General features: G+C 49.0%; 2 protein-coding genes across 5 annotated transcripts in view; both read right to left on the bottom strand.

The window, feature by feature from the left end:
* Positions 1-23,310, bottom strand: part of LOC144168073 (uncharacterized) — a 60,260-nt gene extending 36,950 nt beyond the window's left edge. The window contains exons 1-5 of the mRNA XM_077697156.1: positions 23,193-23,310; positions 22,477-22,700; positions 19,571-19,671; positions 17,986-18,091; positions 12,606-12,770 (exon numbers count right to left, since the gene is read on the bottom strand). Of these exons, the coding sequence (XP_077553282.1) occupies positions 12,606-12,770; positions 17,986-18,091; positions 19,571-19,671; positions 22,477-22,700; positions 23,193-23,310 (714 nt within the window). The remainder of the gene's footprint in view (positions 1-12,605; positions 12,771-17,985; positions 18,092-19,570; positions 19,672-22,476; positions 22,701-23,192) is intronic.
* LOC144168992 (uncharacterized) lies at positions 116-11,159 on the bottom strand. Of its 4 annotated transcripts, XM_077697997.1 has the most exons (4): positions 10,916-11,159; positions 10,219-10,305; positions 3,566-4,019; positions 116-796 (listed from the first exon to the last, which is right to left on the bottom strand). In XM_077697997.1, exon 3 carries the CDS (start codon positions 3,978-3,980, stop codon positions 3,612-3,614), a length of 369 nt encoding a protein of 122 aa, XP_077554123.1. In that variant the 5' UTR covers positions 3,981-4,019; positions 10,219-10,305; positions 10,916-11,159; the 3' UTR covers positions 116-796; positions 3,566-3,611. The 4 variants fall into 4 exon arrangements, 2 of the variants coding, with proteins under 2 accessions (XP_077554123.1, XP_077554122.1); XR_013322323.1 differs by lacking the exon at positions 3,566-4,019 and having other exon boundaries at positions 119-796; positions 10,916-11,155; XM_077697996.1 differs by lacking the exon at positions 116-796 and having other exon boundaries at positions 3,406-4,019.
* Positions 23,311-27,987: the final 4,677 nt, after the last annotated feature.

The following is a 27,987-nucleotide window of genomic DNA, read 5'->3' as shown; positions in this document are numbered from 1 at the left end:
GACCTTTCACCCCCCTTTCATTGTGATCAAAGGCCAGTAGGGGCCCAAAATGTCTTTATTTGTTTATTTGTTTTTGACCAGGCGAGGGCCTGCTTGTATTTCATCAACACCGAACTAACCCGCCGGAATCTCCACTTTATAGACATTGAGCAATTATTTGAATTGGTTTATTGTAGCAAGCTGTCTTGTTTATTTCCTTATTTTTTTGGCATTTCCTGTCTCATTTGAAATTGGGAGACCAGATAGCTTTTACTACGGGCCATGCACTGGCGACAACAAATATTTGATTTCACTTTAAACAATTTTCGGTTATGTTTTATTGCTCACCAGCCAATGACCTGAAATACAAGAGGCTCCTAAAACATGTGCTGGCATTTCTTTCCTGCACTGCAGTACAACTAATCATGACTTTTATCATATTTTGTTCACAAATTGTAATATTTAGAAAGTATTCAGCTGAATGAAAATGTTATTTCAGTAGCATGCGCAATCAACAGGGCCTCAATGACTCTCACCACGTGGTTCACTTGTTTCTGTCACAAATAACCTGATTGCAGCCACATTCCACCCAAGACGAAGGTAACATATCCTCTGGGATGATGAATATTTAAAATGCCTTACGAGTAAGTGCTAAGCACATGAAATTGTGGCATTAAAACCGAAGATCCCTCTGCGACATCCTTCACTTGGGGCAGCGCTTGATCACAAACTTCGAGAAGTTGAAAAATGCTCCATGCGCCGCTCCAGCCAGCAGAAACAATGCAGGACTCAAGTTGGTAGGTGGACCGTTGGCATCCTGCGATTGTGAAGATTTTTTTAGTAGATGCACTTTTTTTGTACCACTGTTCATATTTCCGTTAACAAGCAGCTGAACTCCTGCAGGTTCTACGAATCATACAAGAATAATAAAATGCAGCAATGCAGAACAATTGGTAGGGTTACCTCAATTTTTCTTTTCTAGGAATGAAAAAAATGTAGGTAATCTATACACAACTACAATCAAACCTTTCAATTTTTACCTACTTCTCTCCTAACAAGCACACATACACGTTAGACATGTGAGAAAGCTGCTAAATTTATGCCCACAAACTTAATCAGGCATCAGAAATCGGCAGGGAACGACGTGTCACCTTTAAATGGCACTTTTTTCGTTCGAAACACTAAAATGGGCGAGAAAGACCCATAACTATGATTTGGTACCCTTATCTGGTATGGTTTTCAGGCTATGCTTACATCTCACTTTAGTACCTTCAGGTGGTGGAGATCTTTGAAAACTCATTGCGGGCAAGTGGGTTGTGTTCAAGATCTCGTATCTTGCCAGCATATGCTGGATTCCAGCATTCCCAAATCAACGTGACGACTCGAATGTGGTGGATGCAAGAGAAAGAATAAGCACACGCCAAGGGCGTAGCCGGGGGGGGGGGGGAAGGGAGGGGGGGTCCCGGTGCCCCCCCCCTTCATAATGTTTTATGTCAAGGCTGGAGTTATCTTTGTGGGTGTTCTTTTCCCCGGGGCTTCTCCTCCAAGCCGCTGCAGCGCTGAGGATCTCACCCCGGGTATCTCCAACCGACAAACTCAGCCTCCGATCAAAACTATACATTTATTTACAGCCCAGTGGGCGGCTAAAAAACAGTGCTCAGGCGGAGCTCGAAGACGACGGGCCGAGCTCTCCTGTGCCCGGACCGCGTCTCTCTCGTCTCCTTGTCTTCATATTCCCTCCACCCTGACGCTGGGGGCCAGGGAAGAGGGAAAAGCGAGTCCTTCGTGGGAACCCCATGTGGTGGCCATTAGCGCATCCGGTGCGAGCAGGCGCGACCCTCCTCGGAATGCGGGGAGTTTCAAGGCGCCGCGTGACACGACACATGCGTTCAATTTCTGTGCTGCTCGTCCCAGGGCCCGCGCCAGTTCATGCGTCGAAGCGCCCGACACCTCCACCGCCACTGTGAAACATAACTTCAGGAATGTTTCACACACCACACACACTTTGCGAGCGTGCTCCATCGTTCCTTCAATTGGCGACACAACAATGAGCACGACCAGTGCCCCTTGACCCTGGCTGCAGGTCACCATGACAAATTAGGCACAATCCTCACATAGCTCATTCAGAGCGAGCGGCCTTTAGAATGCGGTACGCACCGGCCGTCGTCGTCCGAAAACGCCCTTGCCATGCGCCGCACACCCTCACACAACAGTATCATGGGCCCCTCTCCTCCTCGCTTCCTCGCTCGGGAAGGGACCACTGCTGGCTCGTCACCATGCGTTGAAGCCACTCTGCACTGAGGTGAAGCTGACTGACGCTTTCGCCTCTTTCTAGGCGAACCCTCGGGTTCGGCCGCTTCTGCGCTCGGAGCGCCGTGCTCCACTACGCACCGTTGGTCAGCGTAAGCAGGAGAGGACTGCTTAGCGGCTACGTCAACGCTGACATGAAATGCTGTAGGGGCTATCTCTTCAGCCACTCCTACAGACCTACCTGCAACTGCCCTGGGCTGCATTACATGAGCGGCCGTACCCTGATTTACACTTTCCTCGCTGAATTCGCTGGAGCTCCCTATGGCAATCACATTGTCGGTACTCGACATTTGGGTATCTCGAGAAACACAAGATACAGTGTGCGTGACACCAACTGCATCCGATTCCTCGCGCAATTCCCGTGCTGCTGCATCCTGCAATGCAACTGGCCGCTTGCCCACGCTCCCGGAACGTTCTCCCTCTCTGAACGCGGTGACAACGGGCTCACGCTCGACTGAAACCAGCCCCTTCACAACGGCTGATTTAAGAACTTCATAGTTCTTCCCCTCCTTCCTGTGCGAACCCTCGTGTTCGGCCGCTACGGCACCCCTGTGCGCGCACAAAGCGCCGTTCTCTACCACACAACGTTGTTTGAAGCAAGGAGTAGCGAGGGGCTCATCGGCAACATGAACAATAACATGCGACGCTGCGGAGCCTTTCTCTCTTGCCATCAGCTTCATCGCGGGCATGCGCACACTCTCATTCAACTTTGACTGCCTGTCATTTACCAACGCAGCCTCGCGCGTAACACCTTCCTTCACCTCCATCTTTATTTCGGTGAAATTCTCTAAGCGGGATGCTTCACTATCCTGCTCCCCGGTTGCAGAAAATCTCAACGCCCACGAAGGAACGTGCGCCACTATCCTATCTTCGCCTTTCCCACGTGACTCTGATCGTGGCGGATCCCGCGAAACAGGAGGACTACGCGCGCCCAGTGAATGGGTTCCACCCAGCGCATCTTTAGGCGTACCGGAGCACCGCAGTTCACTCTCTCCCCGAGTGCTGAACATTACTGTTTGAGCAATCGGTGAGGTAGGAACATTGTTAGCTCTCTTGAAACGTCCACTCTTCGAACGTTCCGCTGCTAACTCTGCTTAAGCGATTCGCAATTTCGCCAGCAATAGCGCCTTCTGCTCAGCGAACGACATTGCAATGCTTGCTGTCCCTGCAACGTTCATGCACGCTTCCTAATCCTCATCATTATCTCGCGGCTACACCTAGATAGCCGCTAGATGTCATGGTGAACCGCAGACCCAGCATCAAACGAGGCACTGACCTGTATAGCTCGGCGCCTGTAGAGATGCCGCACCGGTGCAGATGGGTTATCCATTTATGCACCGCTCCTTCCGCCGAGGTGTCCACCAAACAATCGCCCGCCGACTTCTCGCCTGCCGCTTCTCCTTCAGTGGGCTGCTGATGCCTCCACTGACCGCTCGCCAAGCTGCTTCTCCGCTGCTCAGCAGGCCGCAGAGATTGCCTCGGTCTCCGTTGAGACGTCCGTTGAGCGCCGCTCGAGCCGCTTCTCCACCTGGGTGGCGAGCTCGCTGCTCCTGCAGATCTCGTTCAGCAGGCTGCCGCTCTCCGTTGAGAAGTCCGCTGAGTGCCGGTCGAGCCGCTTCTCCACCAGGCTGACGAGCTCGCTGCTCCCGCCGATCCCGTTCAGCAGGCCGCGACTTCTCCGCGTGCTCCATCTCGCCCGCCGGCTGGCTGAGTCGTCGCTGTTGAAGATCCTGTCGACTGCGCCAGTTATCTTCTTGGATGTTCTTTTCCCCGGGGCTTCTCCTCCAAGCCGCTGCAGCGCTGAGGATCTCACCCCGGGTATCTCCAACCGACAAACTCAGCCTCCGATCAAAACTGTACATTTATTTACAGCCCAGTGGGCGGCTAAAAAACAGTGCTCAGGCGGAGCTCGAAGACGACGGGCCGAGCTCTCCTGTGCCCGGACTGCGTCTCTCTCGTCTCCTTGTCTTCATATTCCCTCCACCCTGACGCTGGGGGCCAGGGAAGAGGGAAAAGCGAGTCCTTCGTGGGGGTCCAACCCCATGTGGTGGCCACTAGCGCATCCGGTGCGAGCAGGCGCGACCTTCCTCGGGATGCGGGGAGTTTCAAGGCGCCGAGCGACACCTGCGTTCAATTTCTGTGCCGCTCGTCCCGGGGCCCGCGCCAGTTCGTGCGTCGAAGGAGTGTGGGCATGCCCGTGAAAAAGCTGATAGCCAGAGAAACAGCCTCAGCTGCGTCGCATGTTCTAATTCATGTGACCGATGAGCCCCTCTCTACTCCTTGCGTCACACAACGGTGTGTGGTAGAGAACGGCGCTTCATGCGCGAACGGTGGTTCAGTAGCGGCCGAACGCGAGGGTTCGCACATTAAGGAGCGGAAGAACTACGAGGTTCTTAAATCAGCCGTTCTGAAGGGGCAGAGACTGGCTTCAGTTGAGCGTGAGCCTGTCGTCGCACCGTGCGGAGACAGAGAACATCCTGGGAGCGTGGCCGAGCGGCCAGTAGCTTTGCAGGATGCGGCAGCACGGGAATCGCGTGAAGAATCGGATGCAGTTGGTGTCGCGCACACTGCATCGTGTGTTTCTGGAGGTCCCCGAATGTCGAGTCCCGAAAATATGATTGCCATGGGAAGCTCCAGCGAATTGAGAGAAGGAAGTGCAAATCAGGGTACGGCCGCTCATGTAACGCAGCCCCAGGCAGTTGCAGGTAGAACTGCAATGACTGAAGAGATAGCCTCTCCGGCATTGCATGACCGCGTTAACGTGCCCACGAAGCAGCCCTCTGCTGCTTACCCTGACCAAAGGTGTGTCGTAGAGAATGACACCTCGTGCGCGTACGGTGGGTCAGAAGCGGCCGAACCCGAGGGTTCGCCTGGAAAGAGGCGCAAACGTCAGTCAGCTTCACCTCAGTGCAGAGTGGCTCCAACGCATGCTGACGACCCAGCAGTGGTCCCTTCCCGAGCGAGGAAGAGAGGGGCCCCTGATACTGTTGTGTGAGGGTGTGCGGTGCATGGCAAGGACGTTTTCGGACGACGACGGCCGGTGCGTACCGCATTCTAAAGGCCGCTCGCTCTGAATGAGCTATGTGAGGATTGTGCCTAATTTGTCATGGTGACCTGCAGCCAGGGTAAAGAGGCACTGGCCGTGCTGATTGTTGTGTCGTCAACTGAAGGAACGATGGTGCACGGGCCAAATGTGTGTGTGGTGTGTGTTTCGTGTGTGAAACATTCCTGAAGGTATGTTTCACAGTGGCGGTGGAGGTGTCGGGCGCTTCGACGCACGAACTGGCGCGGGCCCCGGGACGAGCGGCACAGAAATTGAACGCACGTGTCGCTTGGCGCCTTGAAACTCCGCGCATCCCGAGGAAGGTCACGCCTGCTCGCACCGGATGCGCTAATGGCCACCACATGGGGTTGGACCCCCACGAAGGACTCGCTTTTCCCTCTTCCCTAGCCCCCAGCGTCAGGGTGGAGGGAAGATGAAGACAAGGAGACGACATCGGGAGACGTGGTCCGGGCGCAGGAGAGCTCGGCCCGTCGTCTTCGAGCTCCGCCTGAGCACTGTTTTTTTAGTCGCCCGCCGGGCTGTAAATAAATGTACAGTTTTGTATCGGAGGCTGAGTTTGTCGGTTGAGGATACCCGGGGTCAGATCCTCAGCGCTACTGCGGCTTGGAGGAGAAGCCCCGGGGAAAAGAACATCCAAGAAGATAACTGCTGGGCTGCGGTTTAAGCAGCCTGAAAAACCGCCTGAAGTCACCTGGAGGCGCGGAACCTGCAGTTTTAAGGACATTCTTGCTCATATAAAGCTTAAAACAAGGGCTATGTCAACGTCTGATCCCTGCGCCCGCTCCAGATGCTGTACCTGTCAACATATACAGCCCGGCTGCATTTCGCGCCGGATACACCGACAAGCGCTGGGAACCTGCCACGAGCCAATCGAAACAGCCCCACTGTTTCAATGGTGGAACAGCACGGCCGGGGAATGGCAGAACAGCAGGAAAAGCCTCATATAGGCTTACATGTTGTCAGGAGCGTGTCATTCCTTGTCTTTACACTGGTACAAAGTATAATCACATGACAGAGCACGTTGCTGTATTTTGTTCAGTCAACTATCAATCCTTGATATGTTTACTTTTCTGCCGACATTGCATTTCATTGACTATTGCAGATCCATAATGTCTTCTGCATAAAAAGCATTGCTCTGCCCATCTTGTATTTCCTCCACATCAACAAAACTACACAATTCTCCCTAATGCGGAGCTTTGTTTTTTTGGCACTATTCCAGTTTCCATGACCTCCCTCTTGGTTAGAATCAGCATTCTGTATTTGCTTAACCGGAGTTTTACTGAAGCCATGTCTGTTTCGATTTAACAGATAGAAATATAATGAAATTTAAGAAACGTGCAACAAGCTCAACATTCAACAGCAGTGCAATAAGGTGTTCCGCTTAGCGAAAGTTTACTACTCGCGCTACTAGCACAAAAAATAACAAAAGGCGATTACTTAAGGACGAAGACGCACATTTGCTAGTTTCACCGCCATAATATACGAATGCGCCGCATGTACAGTCCACTACGATTCGGAGGTTGTCGCGGGAAAGCTACTCTTTCAAACGAAGCAGGAAGAACAACAGCTTTAGCAAATATTCCATGCAAGTTTCGTTATCATTGGTGTAGATAAAGGGCAACCAAGTCCAAGTCTGTGCTTGATAACAACGAATGTACAGGGCCATCCACGCTAGGTGCGAACACGGCGCAGCGTGGCCTCGCTCAGCGGAGCGCCAGCGCACAGGGGCTTGGAGGCGGGGCTTCGTGTAGTCTGCTAGAGCGGGAGAGCGCCGTGCCTGCTTTGCTGTGAAGCACGCCTAACTGTAGGCTTGCCTGTAGCGTCTAAGCGCGCTGCGACGGCGTTGCGGGAAAGCGCACTTTCCTTACTACGGTGCGTTGTGTAGTTTCTGCGTACGAGAACCCACAGCTTCCGCTTTTCAGTTCCGCGGTGCAGGTTAAATGCAAGTATTGTTGCGAACATTTCAGGACTGGCGGCTTGGTTTGGTTCAATGAGAGACGCTGTATAGAACGGCATCGTATAATTTCGGCCACTAGGATTTATTTAATGCTCACTGGCATTATGCAGAACATAATTGTCTGTGCATTTTGCCTCCGTGGAATTTCGGTCACAGCGGCTGGGTTTCGATCTGCCGAATTTCTTCCAGATGTGTATTGGCTTTTTTCAAACAAATGAATATCGCGCATCGTTGAGATGGTTCAAGGAGTCGCGAGGTCTTACCATAAAGGAGGATGCGCACAGGTGGCAACAAAGGGAGGGGCCGCTTTCTCCAAATAACTAGCCATGTAGGGAGCGCAACCAATGACGTATGCATTATAATTTAGCACACTAGAGTGGGACCGGTCCAGGATTCGACCGTAGAGTAGACGATTGTGCTGGGGGCGTGACTTCCTGGCTGGGCGACTGCTTGAACCATCTCGACGATGCGCGATATTCATATGTTTGAAAAAAGCCAATACACATCTGGAAGAAATTCGGCAGATCGAAACCCAGCCGCTGTGACCGAAATTCCACGGAGGCGAAATGCACAGACAATTATGTTCTGCGTAATGCCAGTGAGCATTAAATAAATCCTAGTGGCCGAAAATATACGATGCCGTTCTATACAGCGTCTCTCATTGAACCAAACCAAGCCAGTCCTGAAATGTTTGCAACAATACTTGCATTTAACCTGCACCGCGGAACTGAAATGCGGAAGCTGTGGGTTCTCGTAGGCAGAAACTACACAACGCGCCGCAGTAAGGAAAGTGCGCTTTCCCGCAATGCTGTCGCAGCGCGCTTAGACGCTACAGGCAAGCCTACAGTTAGGCGTGCTTCACAACAAAGCAGGCACGGCGCTCTCCCGCGGTAGCAGACGACACGAAGCCCCACCTCCAAGCCCCTGTGCGCCTGCGCCGCTTAGCTTCGATGCGCGGCTGCGGGTTGTGCGCTGGCGCTCTACGGAGCTAGGTCACGCTGCGCTGTGTTCGCACCTAGCGTGGACGGCCCTGTATAGCTTGAAACCCAAAGGGTGGCAAGTCAGTCGTGCAGGCCATTGTTGTATCATGCAACAGCCAACAAGGGAGCGAAGAGTGTGAAATCTCGATTTTCATGGTTCCGAAACGACACCGTGGGCTGGTGGCACGCTTGGCCGCTCGATAACCTTCAAATCGTGCTCGACTGTACTTCATAGCTGACAAGAAAACTTAATAGTCCCTTTTCTAAAACACGAGAATCTTGATAGTAAACATTCAGTGTTGGCCTCCACTTCCGCCTGACGAACTTCGGGGTCCGCGCGCCACTCACGAGCGCACTCATGATCACACTCACGAGCGCGGGTCCGCCTAACCACCTGCTCTGCGGACGAATGAATCGCCCATGGTCTGCCCATAGACCAGCAAACAGCAGTTTAGCTGATCATCACTATCATCACCATCTAAGCTCCTTAAAGGAGCCATGAAGAGAAAATACAACTTCGTTTAGTTTGAAAGAACTAGGATTCAGTATGTCACTCAGCTCCATTACAGCCACAAAGGATGTTTTTTAACGAAAAAAAAGCAAGAAGTATTTTAAAACTTTCAAATTTTGCGCCACAGTGACGTGTTATGAGCAAGAATGACGTCATACGGGCCCACAATAAAACATAATTTTCAGTGCCTTAACTGCACCTTAACGTTCAAGTGATGCGGTCAAATAAAACTAGAGGCCGGATTACAGACGTCCAGTCATGTGCCGTCGCGACAGGTCAGTTAGGCGGCCGCCAATCGCACAAACAAGGTTCCGTGACGTCATAGATAAGTTGCGGGAAATTGGCTAGGGGGTCGCGACTGCTTCAAACGTTTTCCTTAATATCTCCGTTATTTTTTCGAAGATTGCAGTGATATTGGGATCATTGTTATCAGGACAAAGCAGTCTTTCTAATAAACCCAACTTGTATTTTGTCTTCATGGCTCCTTTAAGGTGGGCTTTACAGGTAGTGTTGAGCATACACAAATCGCATGTTAAAGTCAGTTATTTCAAGCTTCGCTTGCAAAACAACGCGCAAGATGCCTTGCCTACATATTTCCCCGTCCCATTTTTTGGTCGACCACACCCCCCCCCCCTCCCCCCGAAAAAAATTCCTGGCTACGCGCCTGGCACACGCCCAATCAGGAGTACGTTCAGCATGCACGTCGGTTGTTTAAAAAAAAGGGTGTAATGTATTGCTCAGAAGACTCAATGCTTGCACGCATCTTGGAGCAGCAACGGCCTTGGCAGATGTGTTTGAGTGGTTTTCTTCTCTCATAACATCCACAGTGCTTTCAGGAAAAGCCCCAGGACTAGCAATTAGCATGTTCCACTTAAGAATAATGCTGCTTATACTTTACACTTTCAAATCTTTTTCTTTGTGGAAGGATGTTTCTTTATTGGCGGTACAGCACTAGCGTGCGTAAATCGCAGCCTTCAGAACTCCAATCAGGCCTCTTTAAAAGGTACAGGCAGTTACATAACTATTTGAAAAAGTGGACTGCAAGGACTGTCAATTCACATGATAAACATCCAAAAAATAGCTGAAAACAGAACTGGTAAGGCTTTATCGAAGACTAAACTACAAAGGTAACAACATTTTGGTGTCACCACCTAAGAAATATGGCTTCACTGTAAACATGACTAACACCAGGAAGTTCGTATACATGGTGATTAACTGTTACGCCCGCATTATGATTTTGGGTGAAACTGAGTTTTCCGAAATTAACAAGAAAGGTTGCCATTTAGCGGCTACATGTTAGGTTATGCATGAAACACCAATAATTGTTACGGGGGCGAGAACTTGTACATTCAAGTGATCGAACATTATTCAAGTATGGTAGCCCACTGTGCTACCAAAACTGTGTTTGAAAACTTACGTTCTGGCGGCCAAACACTGTTGACAATGCTTGTGGCTCTTGTCCGGTTGAATGGAGGGACGTGATGTGCTCAGACCGTCCAGAGGTCTAAAACAGGATGACACATGATTACCACACAGGCAAGAATGGAAATTATTGGGTGCACGAATGTTACAACTCGGGCAACACAATATTCAGCCAAAATCAATGCCCGCGTACAGCGGCACTGTACACATGGTGAGGTGGCTCGCCGCAAACGCAACGAAGCTTGGGAGGCGCGCACATTCGCTCGCAAACGATTCTCCCTCGCCATTCCCAACAAGGCACAAATGACAGCGGTGATTAACGAAGCCGTAAACGCTGCGCAGCACAGTTTAGAGGAGTAGCCGCCCGTGTTCTGATAAACTACGCGTAAGACGTGGCTTGCAGTGGTGAACTCTGAAGCTGTTCATTGTAGTGCTGCGGAATGAGAAACGTTACTGAGTTACTGAGCGCCACTGCGTTACTGAGCGCCAGTGCGTTCAGCGCTCAATGCAAGCACCACAATGTTCTTTCGCACATCGCCTTTCTAAAGACGAGCCCTCAAGGTTCAACCTAGCTAGTTCAGTTAAACAATTCACACACGCGGGCTCCTGTTAACGAATCCTTAAAGCGGCGCTGACAGCTACAAACGGCATCCAGTGAAAAGAAAGGCGGCAAATGTGTCGAGACAGCTTACCTGCAGGAAACGAAGCAGAAGAGCGAGCGACGTTCAGGGGCAAGCGCCGAACGAATTTAGCCGTCTTCAGGTGGCAAAGTTGTTCTCAAATACTTCATCGCGAAGTCGAACACGACAGACATAACCGAAGACGACGAGGTGTCCAATTAATCATAATAACTGCGCTTGTGTAACTGCACACCACAGTAAACAATCCATGAAAGACGGGTCACGGCATGGAGGGTCACGGTGTATCTGTTCCGGAATCCGGCCACGCCGCTGCGCGCCGTACTCAGGGTTTCGGCCGTTGGCAGGGAGTTGCGTAAAGAAATTAAAACGACAACAATAAATAATTGCCTCTTTTACTGACTACAACACTAAATTATTATTTTTTGTGTGCAATATAATAAAGAAGCTTAGATTTTTAAAGTTTACAAACACAAAACGCGGACTGAGTTTTTTGGCGCTCCATTTGAACGTTAAAAAAAGCAGCAGATAGTAAGATAACACTGCGCAATCAAATTTGGCAGTGTTCTAGTGTAAGTAATAGTATTATTATTTGGCGTCTGTTTATTTAGCGCCCGACTTCATGCCCCCTCCATTCCCAACTTTTGTTTTCTTTTGATATCTGCCTTGTTCTCCAACGTTGTTTCTGTAGGAGAAACTAGGTGGTCTGTTTATTGCATTTGTACACAATATTTACGGTCGCTAACCATAAGAATGGAATAAAATTGTGATTGCTAGTACTTTATAACTCCACTGAGTGACGAGAATGACTGTTGTCAGAGGGGGCTATGATTGTGCTGGTGGGGCAGGAGAGGAACAGGGAACGACGGAATGATGATACAGATGTCACAGTTCAAGGATGTGCTGTGCTCGGTGCAAGGTTGTAGAAAACAAAAAGTGGGAGGGGGAGTGTTATTCTGTCGATGTTGAATAAGCAAGGGCTGATATTTTTTCCTGTTTCAACGTCGGTGCTGCCGCTGCTTTTTATTGAATTTGGCAGCTTTTTTTTTTGCTTTTGAACATTTTTGACGAGGTTGGGTGGACGGTACAGTGGGATGTCTTTTTGAAATTATATTGCATGCATGACCTCAATCAATGATGAGCTGAACACCTTTTCCCCACCCTTTCAACACCCTTCCAAAAAAAGGGTGTTGAGGTTGGTCAACACCCTTTTTTTCACGCAAAAAGGGTGGAAAGCTACAAAAAAGGGTGTTGAGATTCAAGAAAAAGGGCGTAAGGGCCTCCCAACACCCTTTTTTCAATTATCTTACACCCTTTTTGGCCAAAAGGGCGTAAAAAAGTTTAGTGTGACCACGATAACAATGAGGAATATCTCTGGCCAAAATTTATTAACGCCAGTACCGGTAAAATATTTCTCGGCCGGTGGAATGCGCATACAAATTCGCACCTAGGTTAGAGGTTGTTTCGGTTGCAGAACAGCTTTCTCGCCACTGCTAATAATCACCTCACCTAGAGCGAGCCGGCAACGGGAGCTTGTGGTGCTGTTGGCTGGATAAGGAGCATCGGAGTTTGACTGCGTGCGCGGGACTGTAAGACATCGTGCCGAAGAATTGAGGATCGGGTGTTATGTGCAAATAAGGGCTTTGACGCTCGAACGCTGTAGACCATGTTTTGAATGATACTGAGTTGATAGCTAAAAAGCGGGCGACACCTGCACGGCGCGCGTACAAAATTATTTACTCACCACAGTGATGTTTGAATCGTGTTGTGCACAGGAGGGCTTTGTGACAAAATTCCGCACGGTGTCTTTGGGACATACGCGGGACTGCAGCGTAAAAGCGATGGCGACTGCCTTGCGGCCTGGCGTCTTCGGCAAGGCTTCCACCACGTCGCGCTTGATATGTTCACTCTGGAAGCAAAAAATAAAAATAAAAAGACCCTTGCCCGCTGGCATCAAGAGCTTGGTTTCGCTCTTCGCCGGGTCTTTCTTGTACAGCATGCGTAACGATTTTTTTAAGGTTCCCTTCCGCCAAAGCAAGATTCACAAAAGGATAGACACGGAAAATTGTTTATTGATGGTGACGTGAAACCGAGCTATAGACGAAGACGAGAAAGCAGCACAGTACACAGGCGTGTGACATTTGCTCGTTTCACGTATTCGTCTATAGCGCAGATTTCTGTCCCCGTGAGTTGCAGAACGGTGGCACCGTTTGAAGCGGCGACTCGGGTTCAAGTATAAAGCGTCGACTATCCGCTTGGTAATGTGCACAACTCTGTGATCAAAGAGCCGATTTGCTCACGATGGCAGCCTCTACGCCCATGTACGATTCATTTGATTATTACGTAAGTTGATGGATTGTAGGGTTTAACGCGTTGGCGCTTCACAGGCGATGAGGCGCGCCGTAGTGGAGGGCTCCCGATTAATTCTGACACCTGGGGATCTAAAAGGCGCGCCGAAATCTCGAACACACGGGGGTTTTCGCTTTTCGCCTCCATCAAAAAAGCGGCCGCCGCGGTCGAGAATCGAACCCCCTCTTTGTGGTCAGCAGCATAGATTCAATAATTATTACCTAAAGTGGATTTGATTGGAGAGTATGAGTAACCATGTGATGCTAAATCAATTAGATAAAATATACCCGGCCCTGTGGAAGGCATGGGAATACGTTTTGGTGAAGGCTATGAGAACATATGTAAAAAGACGGCACCCATTCAACTTCAAAACAACTGACATTTCCAAAAAAATTAGGAATTCGTTTTCGAATATTTCTGCCTGCAAATTTTACACGAAAAATCTCAGTCGAGGTGTTTGCGTACATGAGAATTATTGCGGGACTTGTGGCAACAAGCTTAGGCAGTACGGATTAGAAAGTGTTCTTAGGAGGGCAACTTGCCGAAATGGGTCTACAATGTCCATGCCACGCGTGCTAATCAACACGTGAAACTGAGAATTCCCGTTAGGAGACCAGTTTTTCAAGTTTTATTCTAGATTCGGGGCTCACTGATGAATGATATGCTAAACAGAGGCCGTCGTCATTAGGCGGCTGTTTTTAGACACATGATGTTCATGATAACGCATAACGTAAATGTGCATTTAACTGTTCGTTTTACAGCTGTTGTTACACTGCAGTATGCGCTGAGTGTCTAAGGACTTTGAAAAATAATGTAAACGACGAGTCTAACTTTCTTTGCGATCTCGTCGTTGCACTGTCTGCAGTGACGTAGGGGAGGATTTCCTCCATTTTATGTAGAACTAGTTTGCCAAAATTTAGTTTATATTGACCATGCAAAAATGAATGGTGCTGCAATACTCTGCACAATTTTTGCAGTATGAATTCTTAAGCTCTGACGCCATCTATTGTCGGAAGGCGGAATGCGTCGCCGAGAATACTTCGGGCCCGTTCACACTTGTGACGAAAGCCATCAAAAGCGACGAAAGCGACGAGATTTCTGCCGCTGTTTTCGCCTGGCATCGCTTTCGTCGCACGACGAGACCGATTGGTCTCGACCAATTTTTGTCGCCACGGTCCCTTTTGACGGAATAGGAGGAGGCGAGATTTCCGGACGTCATATCCTTCCAAAGCACCCAGATAGTGTGTCTCCACGAACGGTGCGAGCGCGAAACCAAATCTCCCATGAAGTCTTGCTCTGAGTGAGAGACAATAACACGAGAAGCAAAAATACGTCGTCGCCGTGTCTCGTGTCCTTTGCAAGTGTGAACCCCGAAGGTGGCAGTCACTGCGGTCGCATCGCTCACTTTCGTCGCTTTCGTCACAAGTGTGAACGGGCCTTTAAAAGAGCAGCTGTGGTAAGACGCGCTCAATAATAAGACTTCCAATTGTTTAGCCACCTCTTTGGAACCTTCGCTTTGTGCGCGCAATGAAGCAAAAGCAGGCTTTATCAAGGGGTACCTGTATCTGCAATCTTCAACAAGTACTGATATGCAATCATGCAAGATTATGCAAATAAACACCAATCACTTCGTTTGAGAGAAGCGCTAAGGTAGTTTTAACATGCATTCTATGCGCCCTTCCCTTCGTATGAAATTGCCCACGTCTGAATTTCGGGCCAAACGATAGGCAGGCGTTTGATGAGTAGTGCTGAAGCGCATCCACAAAAACGAGTTAAAAATTTAATTACTCGAAGTAAGCGAAATGTAATTTGTATCATTTTAAATGGGAGATTGTACACAGTATGACTACCAGCGGCATATGAATAAAGCCTCTGGCGATCCGCTGCTTTGTGCAAGCACTAGGTTATCCAGAGACACCTGGCCTATGCCTCGCTTGGCGGACAAAAATACCAGAGAATCGTTTCATCTTCGAGGCACGTCTTCCGAGCATACAAGTCCTGGGGTGTATGAAAACGTTAAGATCATACATACGAAACGCATATTTGCACGAAGATCTGTATTCGCAACTAAATCGTTTAGCCCAGACAAGAAGACAAAGAAAGTTCATGAACTTGCACTGGAATAGCCTGGCGGTTCGTTTTAAACGTTGCTAGGTGGTCATCCAGAAGCCGTGATATTTTTAAGATGTCCTTAAGGACACTTGCAGTTGACGGCAAAGTGTTACCTAAAGGAGGTCACTCAAGGCAGAGACAAGGGTTGGCCCGATGCAGATCACTCCCTTCTGCGGGTAGAGCGTGTGTTGTACTCAAAGAATTCCGAGTATTTGCGGCCACCAAAATCAACGTGGCCGAAATGACTTCCTTGAAGAGCCCCCATTTTCTTTATTTTTCAGCAGAGGCCGTCACCTTGTATTTAACCCCAAGATCCACTGATGTACAGCACTTCTCGGGAGCACACAAACGCTCAATCGTTACTTTCACAGGCCTATGCACAACAGCTTCCACGTATTTATTCATGGTTACAAAAAAGTAGACGATAGTGCAAGGCAGTATTCTGTAGAACTGTCCAACATATCTTCAACTCGAACTTTTTTCAGTTCGAAGCCACATTTCACTGATTAGTGTGTGTGCGTGGTGCCATTTTTAGTGCCGTGACCAAAGTGGGAGTTTTAATTTTCGTGTTTCTGCTCGTTCGTATATTGTATTCCAGATGTGTAGCGTGCAGACATAAGCGGTTTTTTTTTGCATATTACAGGAAGTAATAAATATTCACCGTTCATAGTCAGCGCTCGTTGGGTCCCCTGTCTCTTTGTTTGCGTCTCTGTGGAGGGTCTCTCGCTTGTCATTTGCACTTATACGGTTGCTTTAAACTGCTCCCTACTGACGAGCAGATATTTTCTACTCGCGTAACGCCTCAAAATCTTGAAAGTTATTCCCGGCCTAGCTGCTCAAGTTTTAGTTTTTTTTGTAATTTTAAACAACGGTGTATTCTCTCCAGGCTATTTTCGCTACCGCTAACGTCAACCTTTATCTTCAATTGTTCTGAAGCTATGTACATGTAGAAAAAGTTGACCGGCGTTAGAGGCCGGGCTCTGTATTGAGTGTTGGACATTCCGCTACGATTGTTCTATTCCCGCAATTGCTGTGTACTTTGGTGCGTGCATCGATTTGTGGTGTGTGTGGCTGCTACCAATGGAGTTATTCTCTGGAGAAGTGTGACATCGTTCAGAGCCAAATGTCCCAAGGGAATGGGATGACGAAACCTGTGAAGACGAACGCCTGTACAAAAGAATGGGAGGCAAATTTTGTGTTTACCGCCAACAGTGCACCATTCTTGTACGGCGCGACCGTAAATTGCAGGTGGCCGCGAAAGGGAAACGATCGGTCTGGTTGAGACAGTACAGCAAATTCGAGAATGCGGCGACCACCGGAAAGAGTCTAAGTCCGGGACAAGCTAGCTAGGGAAGTGCGCAGGGATCGAGCAGGAGCAGGAAGCAGAGGTCTGGAGGAGCCAGACAGGGAACGCGGGGAGGTCATCCACCAGACCACGCAAGGCTGGATGGCTGCGAGCCGCCATTTCATCGGTTTCGGCTCCTCAGTCGTACAGGCAAGTTGTACATTGGCGGCCTGCAGCGATTGGGTGCCTGTGTCCTGCATCTACGTCCATGAACCTATGCTTTGACAGCCTCCACACGAGGACGATTCTGGATCTAATCGACACCACTTGCTGCAACACAGACAGTCTTCAGGTCAGCGTGCCTCCTGCGGCGTTGGCTACCGCTGTGGCAGCCACCCATGACCCATGCCTGGACGTGCTGAAAAATGAGGACGCCGTACCGACAACAACCGCCCGGAAAGACCCTGGCACCAGCAATCCCCAAGACGCCAACTACTGCCACCACGTCACGGCCACACGACGTGTACGCGAGAACACTGGCAGGGACTGGGGATGTCCTGTCTCCTAGGCACACCTAGTCGTAAGGTATTAAGTAAAGGATCGTTGCACACGAAGTCGTACAGACTGTATTTAGGACTTGGTTTACTAGACATGCTTGCTGAAGAGTATCACTTTTCATTAATTTTTATTATTTAGTACATACTGCAAACCAGGTTGAGCCCAAGCCGGAGTACAATTGTTATCATTAATTTCCTAGCAATAATTGCTTAGAGACTTTCTAAGCTACTTTTGTTTTGACTACTCTTGCCCTTGTGACATTTGGTTAGTGGTTCTGTGGAGATTAGGTTTCATGTTGTGCTCGTTGTAGTGTGGTTTCTCTTTCGATTTCTTTGTATGAAAGAAATGTGTCGTTTCTTGAGCCCAGCAACGACTGTATATCGTCCATTACTTTGCGCTGATTGAGAAATTCCAAAGGTGAAAAAGTGACCTAAGGAAAGCGGCGTAAAAAAGAATCAACACCAGATAAGCAGCCGCGTCTAAGAGGGGCTATGCATATAAACTGAACTACGGCGATTAAACCTGCTATGCGTTATTTTTATCACTATAGACACCTAACGTCCACAACCCAACCTTATGACACTACTTCCACGCTTAAAACGGTGTTGACATGTGACTGGCAAATTTAGCGAAGTTCTCCTTAATGCGAAGTGCGATCACTGCAGCCAATGCCGAAACGGCGAAAGTTAAACTCACCGTCTCACAAATGGTGCGCCTTGTTTAAAGAACTATTACTTCGTAAAGAACTGTTTCTGCTCTTCTGGCTCTGCTTATGTGCGGAAGGTAAAACTTGGTCTATTCAAAAACGCCGGTCACTTACAATCGGTTCAACTTGGCTTCGCTCCAAGTAAAAGTTGGTCTGGTAGGGAGCTGTGAAGATGGCCGCACGTCCAGTCACCCTGTACACAAAAACCAAGGAGGGCTGCCTGCACCCGGCAAGTAGCAACAAGCCAACGTTACGAACACGCTGGACACGGTGCACGAACTTCTATTTTGCAGATTATTTTAAAAATTGGCAGTAGCAGAGTATATATATGTATAAACAAAAACTTCCTAAGAATGAGTTTGTCAACACGTTTACACCACAGAAAATAAATCAAACATTAGCTTCTAAACAAGGGCGCAACATTTGTCCTGCTATGCCCCTTATTCGTTGACTTGTAAACATAATATTGCACGAGGGCCGCCACAATTCCCCCTCTTCTTGTCAGTCGGCACGTTGAAACAGCCCCAGAGCCTGCCAAGCACCTGATGCATAAGAGGAAAAGTTGTCAACCATTCGTGTACTACTTTAGCGTAATTTAAGCATTGCTGCATACGTGTAACGAATGGGACATTTTCTGCGACTCGTAGAGCCTTATGAATATCTGAGCCTTGTACACAAAACCGATTTCTTTATTTTTTGTTGATTTACTTTTTCATTTGACCGTTTTAAGGGTTTTTATGCCACTGAACTTCGCAGGTATCAAATTTCATATTTATTTGTGACATTGGAATATCGACGAAATTTGTTTAAAATGAGCGCCTATTATTGTAACAGACTGCAACGCTGGAATGCAACGCATTCCAGCGCTCATTGTCTTGTAATAATTTTTCCGGGTATGCACTCATACTGAGAGAGGCGAGAGAATTTCGGAAGTGACATGCATATGAAATTACTTCGCAAGACGTTTTCAATAGAAAAGTATTTCAGATGTGGTTTGAAATATTTCGTGCGACGGTTAAAAAAGGTATTAGGGCCCTTTTACACATTGATCAATGTGAATAATGAATTTTTTTATAATCTCAGAATGCTATACAGTGGATAAGAAAATAATATATGTTTGTGGTATTCCTTTTAGCGGAGCTTCACTGGAAATATTTAAAATGTAAGAGCTCCTGACGAAATAAAAGCGACATTTTCCTGCTTGGCACTGCTCTTAATTACCCCTACCAAATTATGTAGTTTTGGGAACATGATGAAGAAGTAACTTTATTGGCATATGATAATTGAGTGGGCTTGATCATTACCGCCTTCATACATTTGAAGCATTCAATGCCTTATTGGAAGATTGGGGCGTGTCAAGAGATATTGAATCTTAAGCTCGTATTCGAGTGTTTGTATTGCTAGCCGAAGGTCCAATATCGTCTTCGCTAATCTTCATAACGCAAAAAATCCCAATTTTCCCTATGTTTTCGTAGCCAGAATCTGCCTCTCTAATGTAGATCGTAGGAGTGCAAGCTTACACCCAGGCGACCAAAAAATGCTGGTTGGTGAACTCTGAAACGTAGCTTCTGATTTACTCATTTTATCACGTTTTGTGCATTTTTGCAATTGAATGCCCTTATATGTGAAGAAATAGATCATTTGTAACATGTATTCTTTATTTGGAGCGTAAAAAGTAAGGAAATCATTTATAACTCACATGGCTATATTAGAGACGAGTTCCTTGAATGCTTTGAGCGAACCCGTGTATTTCTCGTGCCTGTAGAGACCATGGTAATCTCTCATCTCGTCAGACAACGTCTGTGCAGAAGTAAAAAGAGCACCTTCGGGTTACTCCAAAGAAGTGTAGTTTAGCGCAGTTTGATTCACGCCTTTCAGCATCACCTGTTGTGTTAAGGTATCAGGATTACAAACATCATGTAGAACACGCTTGTGTTTACGGGCGACGCGCTTCACTGAAAAACAAGTCGGCGGACTCACACTGTAAAACTCCGAATTTCTGCGTACGTTTTTCTCCCGATTGATGCCTAAGCGGCGTTCTTTGCTCTATCGTATGCGAGAACTTCTGTTCTTCTACCATAAGCGCCCAAAGAGAAAATCTGCTGCTGTTCCTGCCAGTGAGGTTTTTCCTTCACGTAAACCATTGTTATGGAAAGGGAGACGCGTTAGGTGGGTTGTGAGACGAAAAACGGTCGTAAAACTACGACCGGCTCGCCCAGGCTTTGAAATCTGTTTCTAGAAGCTGACGGATTCCACTCTGCAACAGGAATCTAGAAGGTACCAGAAGGCTTGTGCTCAATATGGGAGTCGACAACTCTTGTAGCTGTCCAGTTAGCCTCAGCTTTATTCAGTACCACCTTTCGTTGGTTGACCTGTCCTACCCTAGCCTTTGTCTGTGTTGAGATCGACATCAATTTATGACGAAGCAATATATGGTTCACTGAACGAAATGTCAGTGTCGGCGTGCGTGTAGGTGTTGGAACATTAATCGCTGAAACGGGTTCTTGGGAGCCGTGGGGTAGAAATTTTGGGAAAGCTGAAAATCATTCACCTTACACTGAAACGCCAAACGCAACACAGGAGCGAAAAGAGTGCTCGTCCTTGTTTTGTCCCTCATTTGTTTGTTTGTTCGGCGTTATAGAAGATGAATTGATTTTTCGTAAGCGTTCAATAGCAGGAGGAGTGTCACTGCGCCCTCTCAAATATGGCAGTAACGAGGCTTACAAGTAGCTACAGTAAGCGATCCATTGTCTCCCCAGAGGTAGGGAACCGTATGACACAGCCAGCTCGTATTTATTTCTCTTAAACGCGACTTTGCACCAGGCGGAGGCTACGTAAAGGACTCAGAACATTGCTTTATTCAAAATATTAGTCGATTTCTAGTACTGCCAGTGTTTGCCCGGCTGCAAGCTACCTGAATTCGTAGAGATTTAGCAATGAAACTCAACATTTCGATTCTCCCGCTGAATCGCATATATAAGTGATGTCAAATATAGTTACCTAAAATACATTTTTGAGCATTAAAACGCTGCAATTCATCAGAACCGCACGGCGAATAGTCAAACGCCCTTGGTTACCGCGGGCCTTTCTTGGAGCGACGTCGCAACAAGGCGGTAAAAGCTCTTCTGGGGGCCTTAATTACTTCCACCGGCCACTGACAGCAGGCTTGCTTTAATTTTATTGGTACCGTGGGTGTATAATTTTGTTACGGGAGTAGTTACCGTTTCGCTAAGGGGTAGCCAAGCATTTCTGAGTGTGCAGTCTCTATCCCATCTTGAAAGACATAATTTCACACACCATCAACCGAAAGAGGTTTTCTGACACGGCGTTTGAGCGTTCTAGGGCTGAATGTTTAGACCCACCACCCCTCAGTGTGGGGCGAAAACGAATACCGGCAACATTGACAGGGGTACCCGTGGCAACACACTTTGAACTGTACATGGGATAAAAAGGCATATTTGAAAGCTTGCCACCAGGTTAAACAATAACGAAACGCAGTCTCTCTTATTCTTTTTTGCGGCTCTTGAATCGCGCATTGAAGCGGACGGACCTGTTTATATACGACCGACTGTGATCACGTTGAGACAACACACGGCGGTAGCTTTCATACTTGCAAAAGATTCGTGCCAAAATAAAATTACTTCCCCCAATAGATTGCGTAATTTATTGTGGGTGCCCTAATATATGAAGAGCCACCATTATTTGAGCTAGGGTACTTGTACTACCGAAAAATGGCTGGCAGCCTCCTAACAATGGTTGTGACTCAACAAAGGCGACCATCTCAGCGGGTGTTTCGGTAATGGCGATTGGCTGGTGCCGTGCATGCCGTACATGTCCAGCGAGCTGGAAAACTGCCTGCAGCATGCTGTGTTTTGTTGCGTCGGCCACCGGTAGTTTTGTCTGCGGGGCATGCTTGCTTCCGGATTCCTTCTAATAGTTTTCTAAATATCCCACCAATTACACGACGTTACCTGCAAGTGTGTTGTAGTCTACGCAATAAAGTTAGTTATCCACAGTGGCGCCAGTCCTTTGGATGATGTACAATGCCTTATTTCTGTATTCATCTGGGAATTTTCCGCCAATGTATTTTCAATTAGAATCAGCTCCTTTTGCTTGTATTTCGGAAACCAAATTGAATGCGCAATTTATATTCGACTATAGTAATGCTAAGCTTGGTTATGTATACACGTGCATTTAAATCTCCGTGTAAAGGAATCAGTGTAATTTCCGCCAGTGCGAGTTGGAAAATGCAACCGAAAATATGCAGAGCGGCGTTTCTCATCTTCTTTACAGTTTTCTCCTATACAGGCACTTAGAAATATTACCACAGTATACTGCGTGTCCGCAGACAAACGTGACATGCGTAAGGTGTGGGTAACTGGTCGTATAGAGGGTCTGCGTCTGTTTTTGACCTAAGGACCCGTACCGATGACGGCCGGCAGAACTGCCTTTCCCACTTTGTTAGCAGTTGTGCGGAAGTGTTGGTCAAGAGCAAACGCAAATTGAGTGTGCTCTTTTCTCTGTTACAGCGATCAGTGCACAAAGTAAACAACGTAGTTGCCACCGCCGTACCCCACAAGAAGTGCCTCAAGAAGCAGTGCTTACAGCGGCGTCGGCCTTCACCTCGCCGATACTCGTTTCGTGGAGGTCAACGTCCGTCAGCCCGACGCCGTCGGCGTTTAGGTCGGTGACCACCTGGAGTATTCCTCGCACGATGGCCTGGGGCCGGGCCTGTGGCTGGTTTCGCACCGAATTCCGGGCTACCATTAGGATGAGGCCCTTGCCCGGTGCCTTTGCCATCTGGCGGCCGATTTGGCTCTTCTGCGACGCTGAGAGAATAGCGCCACATCTGCTTGTTATGCTTACCTTTATCAAGCAAACAATCTGCTCATACGCCCACAGCTATATCAGAGAATCGCTCTGCAGATACGCCGCGAACCGCAAGCGCAGAGGACGTTATACAGGCATGACCTGAAGTTTCCGCAGCACTACCTCCCCCGCTCCTCCCCAACCGGCGCAAGTCGTGTGAAGCCCCCCCCACCACTGAGTTGCTTTCAAGGCCCAGCGGGCCGGCACGAAGAATATAGGGCAGAATCCAGAAACAGCATATTGTGAGTCAGAGAAAAGCCGGTGGCGCACCCGGCAGCAGGAGCAGCGCCCTCCTCCCTCGCAAAAGCGGGAGAAGGGCCAAAGAAGGCTTCGCTATAAAAAGCGAGGAGCTAACTGAAAAAGTGAGGTTATCCCGCCGACTAACGCTGCCAGCGCATACAAGCGGTGAAGTCGCATCAGTTAACAGAGCCCCAAAAGAGATATCTCATTACCAGGCTGGAGTTCGACGTTCGCCATGTATGGCGCGTAGAGCGTGTGCTGTGTGGCAGAGATCGTGACGTCAGCAATGAAGAAATCGCACGCGGGTGGCAGCGGCACCTTGAGGTACATCTCGGCAGATGTGTGACACAGGATGCCAGCTATATCTGTAAGCCAAAAAACATCAAGGTTCAATCGGCCAACCCAGTAGACCAAACGAAGCTTGGGCTGGGGCAGGTAGGCTTTCTGCCTACATTATTGCTTGTTTTGCTTCACAATATAATGTTTTACCGTGGTGATTTGAAGGCAATGCTAAACTTGGTGGTCACAAACTCTCAACAACGTAACTACCTGAAAAAATCAGACTCTTTCCACCCCGTGAAAGGTGGAAGCCAGCGGTGGTGGTGTTTTGATGAGATTTGTTACTGTTGCGGTAAGATAATTCAGCATTTGCTAGGTTGCATTATAAAAATAGAGGCCTGATCTTTGCGTAACCGATAAGCTGCAAGGTTTCGACCCAGACTAACACAAGAAGTGAGTTCCTGTGTCGTTCACTGCATTCGTGCAGTTAAGGATTTGTAGGTAGGGCCCATCTTGGTATAAACACGTGTGAAGTTCAAGCGTACACTCTTAGGCAAAAAGGACTAAAATAGGGACTAAAATACAGCCATTAGTCTTCGCGGGTGACCGTTCATCTTCAAGGGGAGTATCTGCGGCAGAGTACGTGCCGTGAGCATAAATGCGGACTAACTGTTCGTCCCCGCCGATCTATAAGGAGTAGCGGGAAGAGGAAACGCACGCAGTTAGTCTCTCTCCTGCGTCGTTAATCCCCTAATGGCGTCGTCGTTGCCCTTTCGCGCATATGTCTGCGAACAGTTTTATATTTCCTAAACACAAGCAATTGCAGTCACTGGGTGCTTTAGATGGTGCCACGGGAGAAACTATTGATGTTAGTTATAAGAAAATCGCCTAGGGTTAGTAGAGCGGCGGATAATGGCAAGGAGCGGCGAAGCGCGATTGCCATATACGCTTCTCGGCGAGGTTATGTTGATACGCTGTGTTGCATACGATTCGTGCGAGGTAATAACGGCCAATGAAAGCTTTCAAGCGCCTTAACAGTAACGAAAAAATTAGTGACAATTGCAAAAGTGGATTCCTGAGCGTAATGAATGTGTATATGTTTAACAGACGAGAAAAAACGCATGTTGCTGATGACAACTGAAAAACAAAAATGCTCGCTACAGGTAAGCGTCTCGAAGTTATCTTTTACACTGGGTACATAATTGCCTTGGGCACCAAAGCTATGACAATGCTGCAACTGCTGTAAAACCCGCTTGCATTTCCCAGTCGCAATCGTCTAGCGACACGAATTTGAAGAATTCGGGGTAAGCAACACGGAATTCGCTTTCGCCGATGCAGGAAAATATGGCATGTTTCCTTATTCTGACACTCACACAGACGACACCTTTCACATACGTTACATAGAGCACTTAACATATGTATCGAACACTAAGAAAGCTTAGCTTGAGCTAATTTGTGCGGAAACAAATGAGTCGTCCGATCGCCCAGCTACCTATCTCAACTAGGCGACGACGAGTTGATTGTTATTTACGAGAAAAACTATGGTTGTGAGGCTCTACTTCGAATCGAACTGAGCAATAGTCCCTAAACCTAGCAAAGCGCTAAGTGCAAGGCGCAAAACGCGGTCACGTTCGCTTGCACAGATAGAAAAATTCGGGCACCAGTTGCAATGGATCTGTTGCGTTATGCACAGAACTACACGCTCTACACTAGAATGTTATCTACCGCGGCTACCACCCGGCGGCGTGGTACAGCGGATAGCGCGTCGGGTTCCTCGTGTATATTTCCGGTCGTCAGGGGTTCGATCCCTGCCGGTGCCGGAGTTTTTTTCTTTTTTCTGCACTTTACGCAGTTCGTCCTTGGGGAGTATCGGAACGTACCATCCGGGTGGAGGACTAACCGTTCGTCCCCTCGCAGTTAGTCCCCAAAGGGACTAATGATTGTGGCAGAGGCCGTTAGTCCCTGAAAGGACGAACTTTTAGTCCTTTTTGCCTAAGAGTGTACTGCAATAAGGTATGCGCTGCCTGTTGTTTAGGTACAGGTACGGTTGTGGGCACAGCGCACGTTTGAGTGCTGATAGCGCTGGAGGCAATGATCGTTCCCAGCATACCAAGCAGTCACTCGGCCCTTTTCCTTTATTCAAACGAAGTTAGGAAATATTGCAGCGAACCATGCATTAGGTTTGTTTATTTGTGTTTTGCTTTTACCTCCCGGCTGCGCCGGTCTATGTTATCTCTGTGCCAATGGAAGCGCGTGTTCCATTCTTTCTTTCTGTGCCGCATGTGTTATCTGTTCTGATAGGGAGAGCATTCCGATCTAACGTGAACAGCCCGGAATAATCTTCTTGGATCTACAATGTTCTCGATGCGAATCGACGGTTCGAGAACCACGCGCGTCGAAAGATAAAAATTTGTGGTTTGCAAACGATGTCCACGGGGAAGCGATGCAGAAACATCCCCCTCGCGAGGGGCACGATCAAATGCAGAGAATTTGCGGGGGCGCACGACGTTAAGTAGTTTGCGTTACGTTAATGTTGTTGCACTTGTGGGAACTGCTGACGAGAGAGCGCGGCGAGGAGTGCGTTCCAGCCTCGCCGACACCCGCCTTTATCATGCCACGATCGCGCCACGCGCGCGCGATGCTGACGTCACGATCACGCCACAGATGTTGTTGATCCCGCGACACGCGCGCCCCCTCCTGTTGGGCGCGAACCGACCGCGGAGAGAGCGCGCGATGCGAGCGGAGAGTAGGCGAGGAGGAGCGGGGCTGACGAGAGAGAGCGCGGCGATGAGTGCGTTCCAGCCTCGCCGACACCCGCCTTTATCACGCCACCATCGCGCCGAGAGGGCGCACCTGCGAGCAATGCGGACAACTACGGACGCCAAGAACGGGTGACATCGTGAGTTAAAGAAATGCTCTGCATTTAAAAGCCTGCAGAGAAGACGCCGGGCTATTTGATTCTGCTACGCTCGCCGACGCACGTCACTTAGTTGACCGTTGCTTCGCCGCCTCTGTATTCTTTTTAGTTGTTAGGGGAGCACAAGTTCGCTCCAATAAACTTGTTTCTTTTCTGAAACAACTGCGTCGTCCTTGGCTGCGTGACATCTGGTGAGGATCGGGGTACGCACGCTTCACGCCCACTACAACCTCTGGAAGCCGCCAAGCCAGTCCAACAAGAGCCAGCCTCCGCCTGCAAGATTTACCACCCGAGTTCGGTCTACTACCGGACAAAGCAAAGAAGAAAGACGTCGCCACCAGCACCATGGTCAACCAAGCCAATCCTCGCGTTGTTCTGCAGCAGCCACGGGAACCGCTATCATTCCGAGGAGCACCCGCAGAAGACCCAGAAGAATGGTTGGAGAAACTGGAGCGGGTCCGGAAATTCAACAGGTGGGACAACGCAGAAACGTTCAGGCATGTTTTTTTTTTACTTGGAAGATTCGGCTCGCACTTTGTTCGAGAACCACGAGAGCTCCTTGACAAACTGGGCTCACTTCAAAAGCGAGTTCACTAAGACCTTTACTACCGTGGTCAGAAAAGAACGCGCAGCGCTTTTGCTTGAAACTCGAACGCAGCACCCCAACGAAGGGGTCATGATCTTCGTCGAGGAGATGAAACGACTTTTTCGCTGTGCGGACCCAGAAATGACGGAGGAAAAGAAACTAAGGTTTCTAATACGAGGAGTAAAGCAAGAACTCTTTGCTTGCCTTGTCCGCAACCCCCCTAAAACGGTGGCCGAATTCGCGTAGGAAGCTGCCGCGATGGAGAAGACGCTAGAAATTCGAACGAGGCAGTACGACCGCCCTGTCAACGCCCTGTTCTCGGAGCCCATCGGTGCCGCAACTGGAAGCTCCGATACATTGCGCGAGACCATCCGAGCAGTGGTCAGGGAGGAGCTTCGGAAGCTTTTGCCAAGGACGCCGCAACCTCAAGTGGCTTGCCTGACCGACGTAATCCGAGAAGTCCAAAACGCACTGGGAACTTCTACGCCGTCGGAAGCACCCGGCGAACCACAAGCGATGACCTACTCCGCGGCTGTTCGTCGACCCCGCCACGATCCAGCACGTCGTCAAGAGGCCCCGCCCTACCACCGCCCACTGTCGCCCGCCCGACCCCCTGTAGTACGCAACCCGACGCCAAGGAAGACTGACGTATGGCGATCACCAGATAATCGTCCTCTGTGCTTCCTCTGCGGAGAGGCCGACCACATCTACCGTCGCTGCCCATACAAGAGACTCGGACTTCGTGGTTTCTCCGTTGACGCACCACGCCCCCAGCTTGGCCAGGGCCCATCTGACATTGAAGAATACCTGTCCAACGCCATCCGGGGACCAGCCCGTTTCACCCGTTCGCCGTCGCCCTACCAGTACCAGTCGCCGGACCGCCGTAGCAGTGCTGACTTCGCATGTGGAAGGTCCCCTAGCCCACGCGGGGGAATCTAAAGGCGGCAACTTCTGGAGGTGAAGTTGCACAACGGCGGAAAAACGAAAACCCTCCAACGACGCAACGATTCGCCGAAGACTGTGACTTACGACATGCCCTCATCCCGACGACCCGACCTAACCCTGACGTGACTCCTGAACACGACGACAACAACACGGCGCGAAGCGTACTTCACATGACCGAGCCTGCCGCTGAGACGACGACAACGAGGACGCACAGTACCTGACCATCAACACGAACAAGCCGAGATGCGGCGCCCCGACTGCATCCGGAACTCGAGGAAGG

This window comes from Haemaphysalis longicornis, unplaced genomic scaffold (assembly GCF_048455015.1).
Source record: "Haemaphysalis longicornis isolate Haplotype H1 unplaced genomic scaffold, Haemaphysalis longicornis Haplotype H1 scaffold_2, whole genome shotgun sequence".
In the NCBI taxonomy this organism is placed as follows: Eukaryota; Metazoa; Arthropoda; class Arachnida; order Ixodida; family Ixodidae; genus Haemaphysalis; species Haemaphysalis longicornis.
The sequence above is the reverse complement of the archived record's forward strand: the minus strand, read 5'-3'. Positions and strand labels throughout refer to the sequence as shown.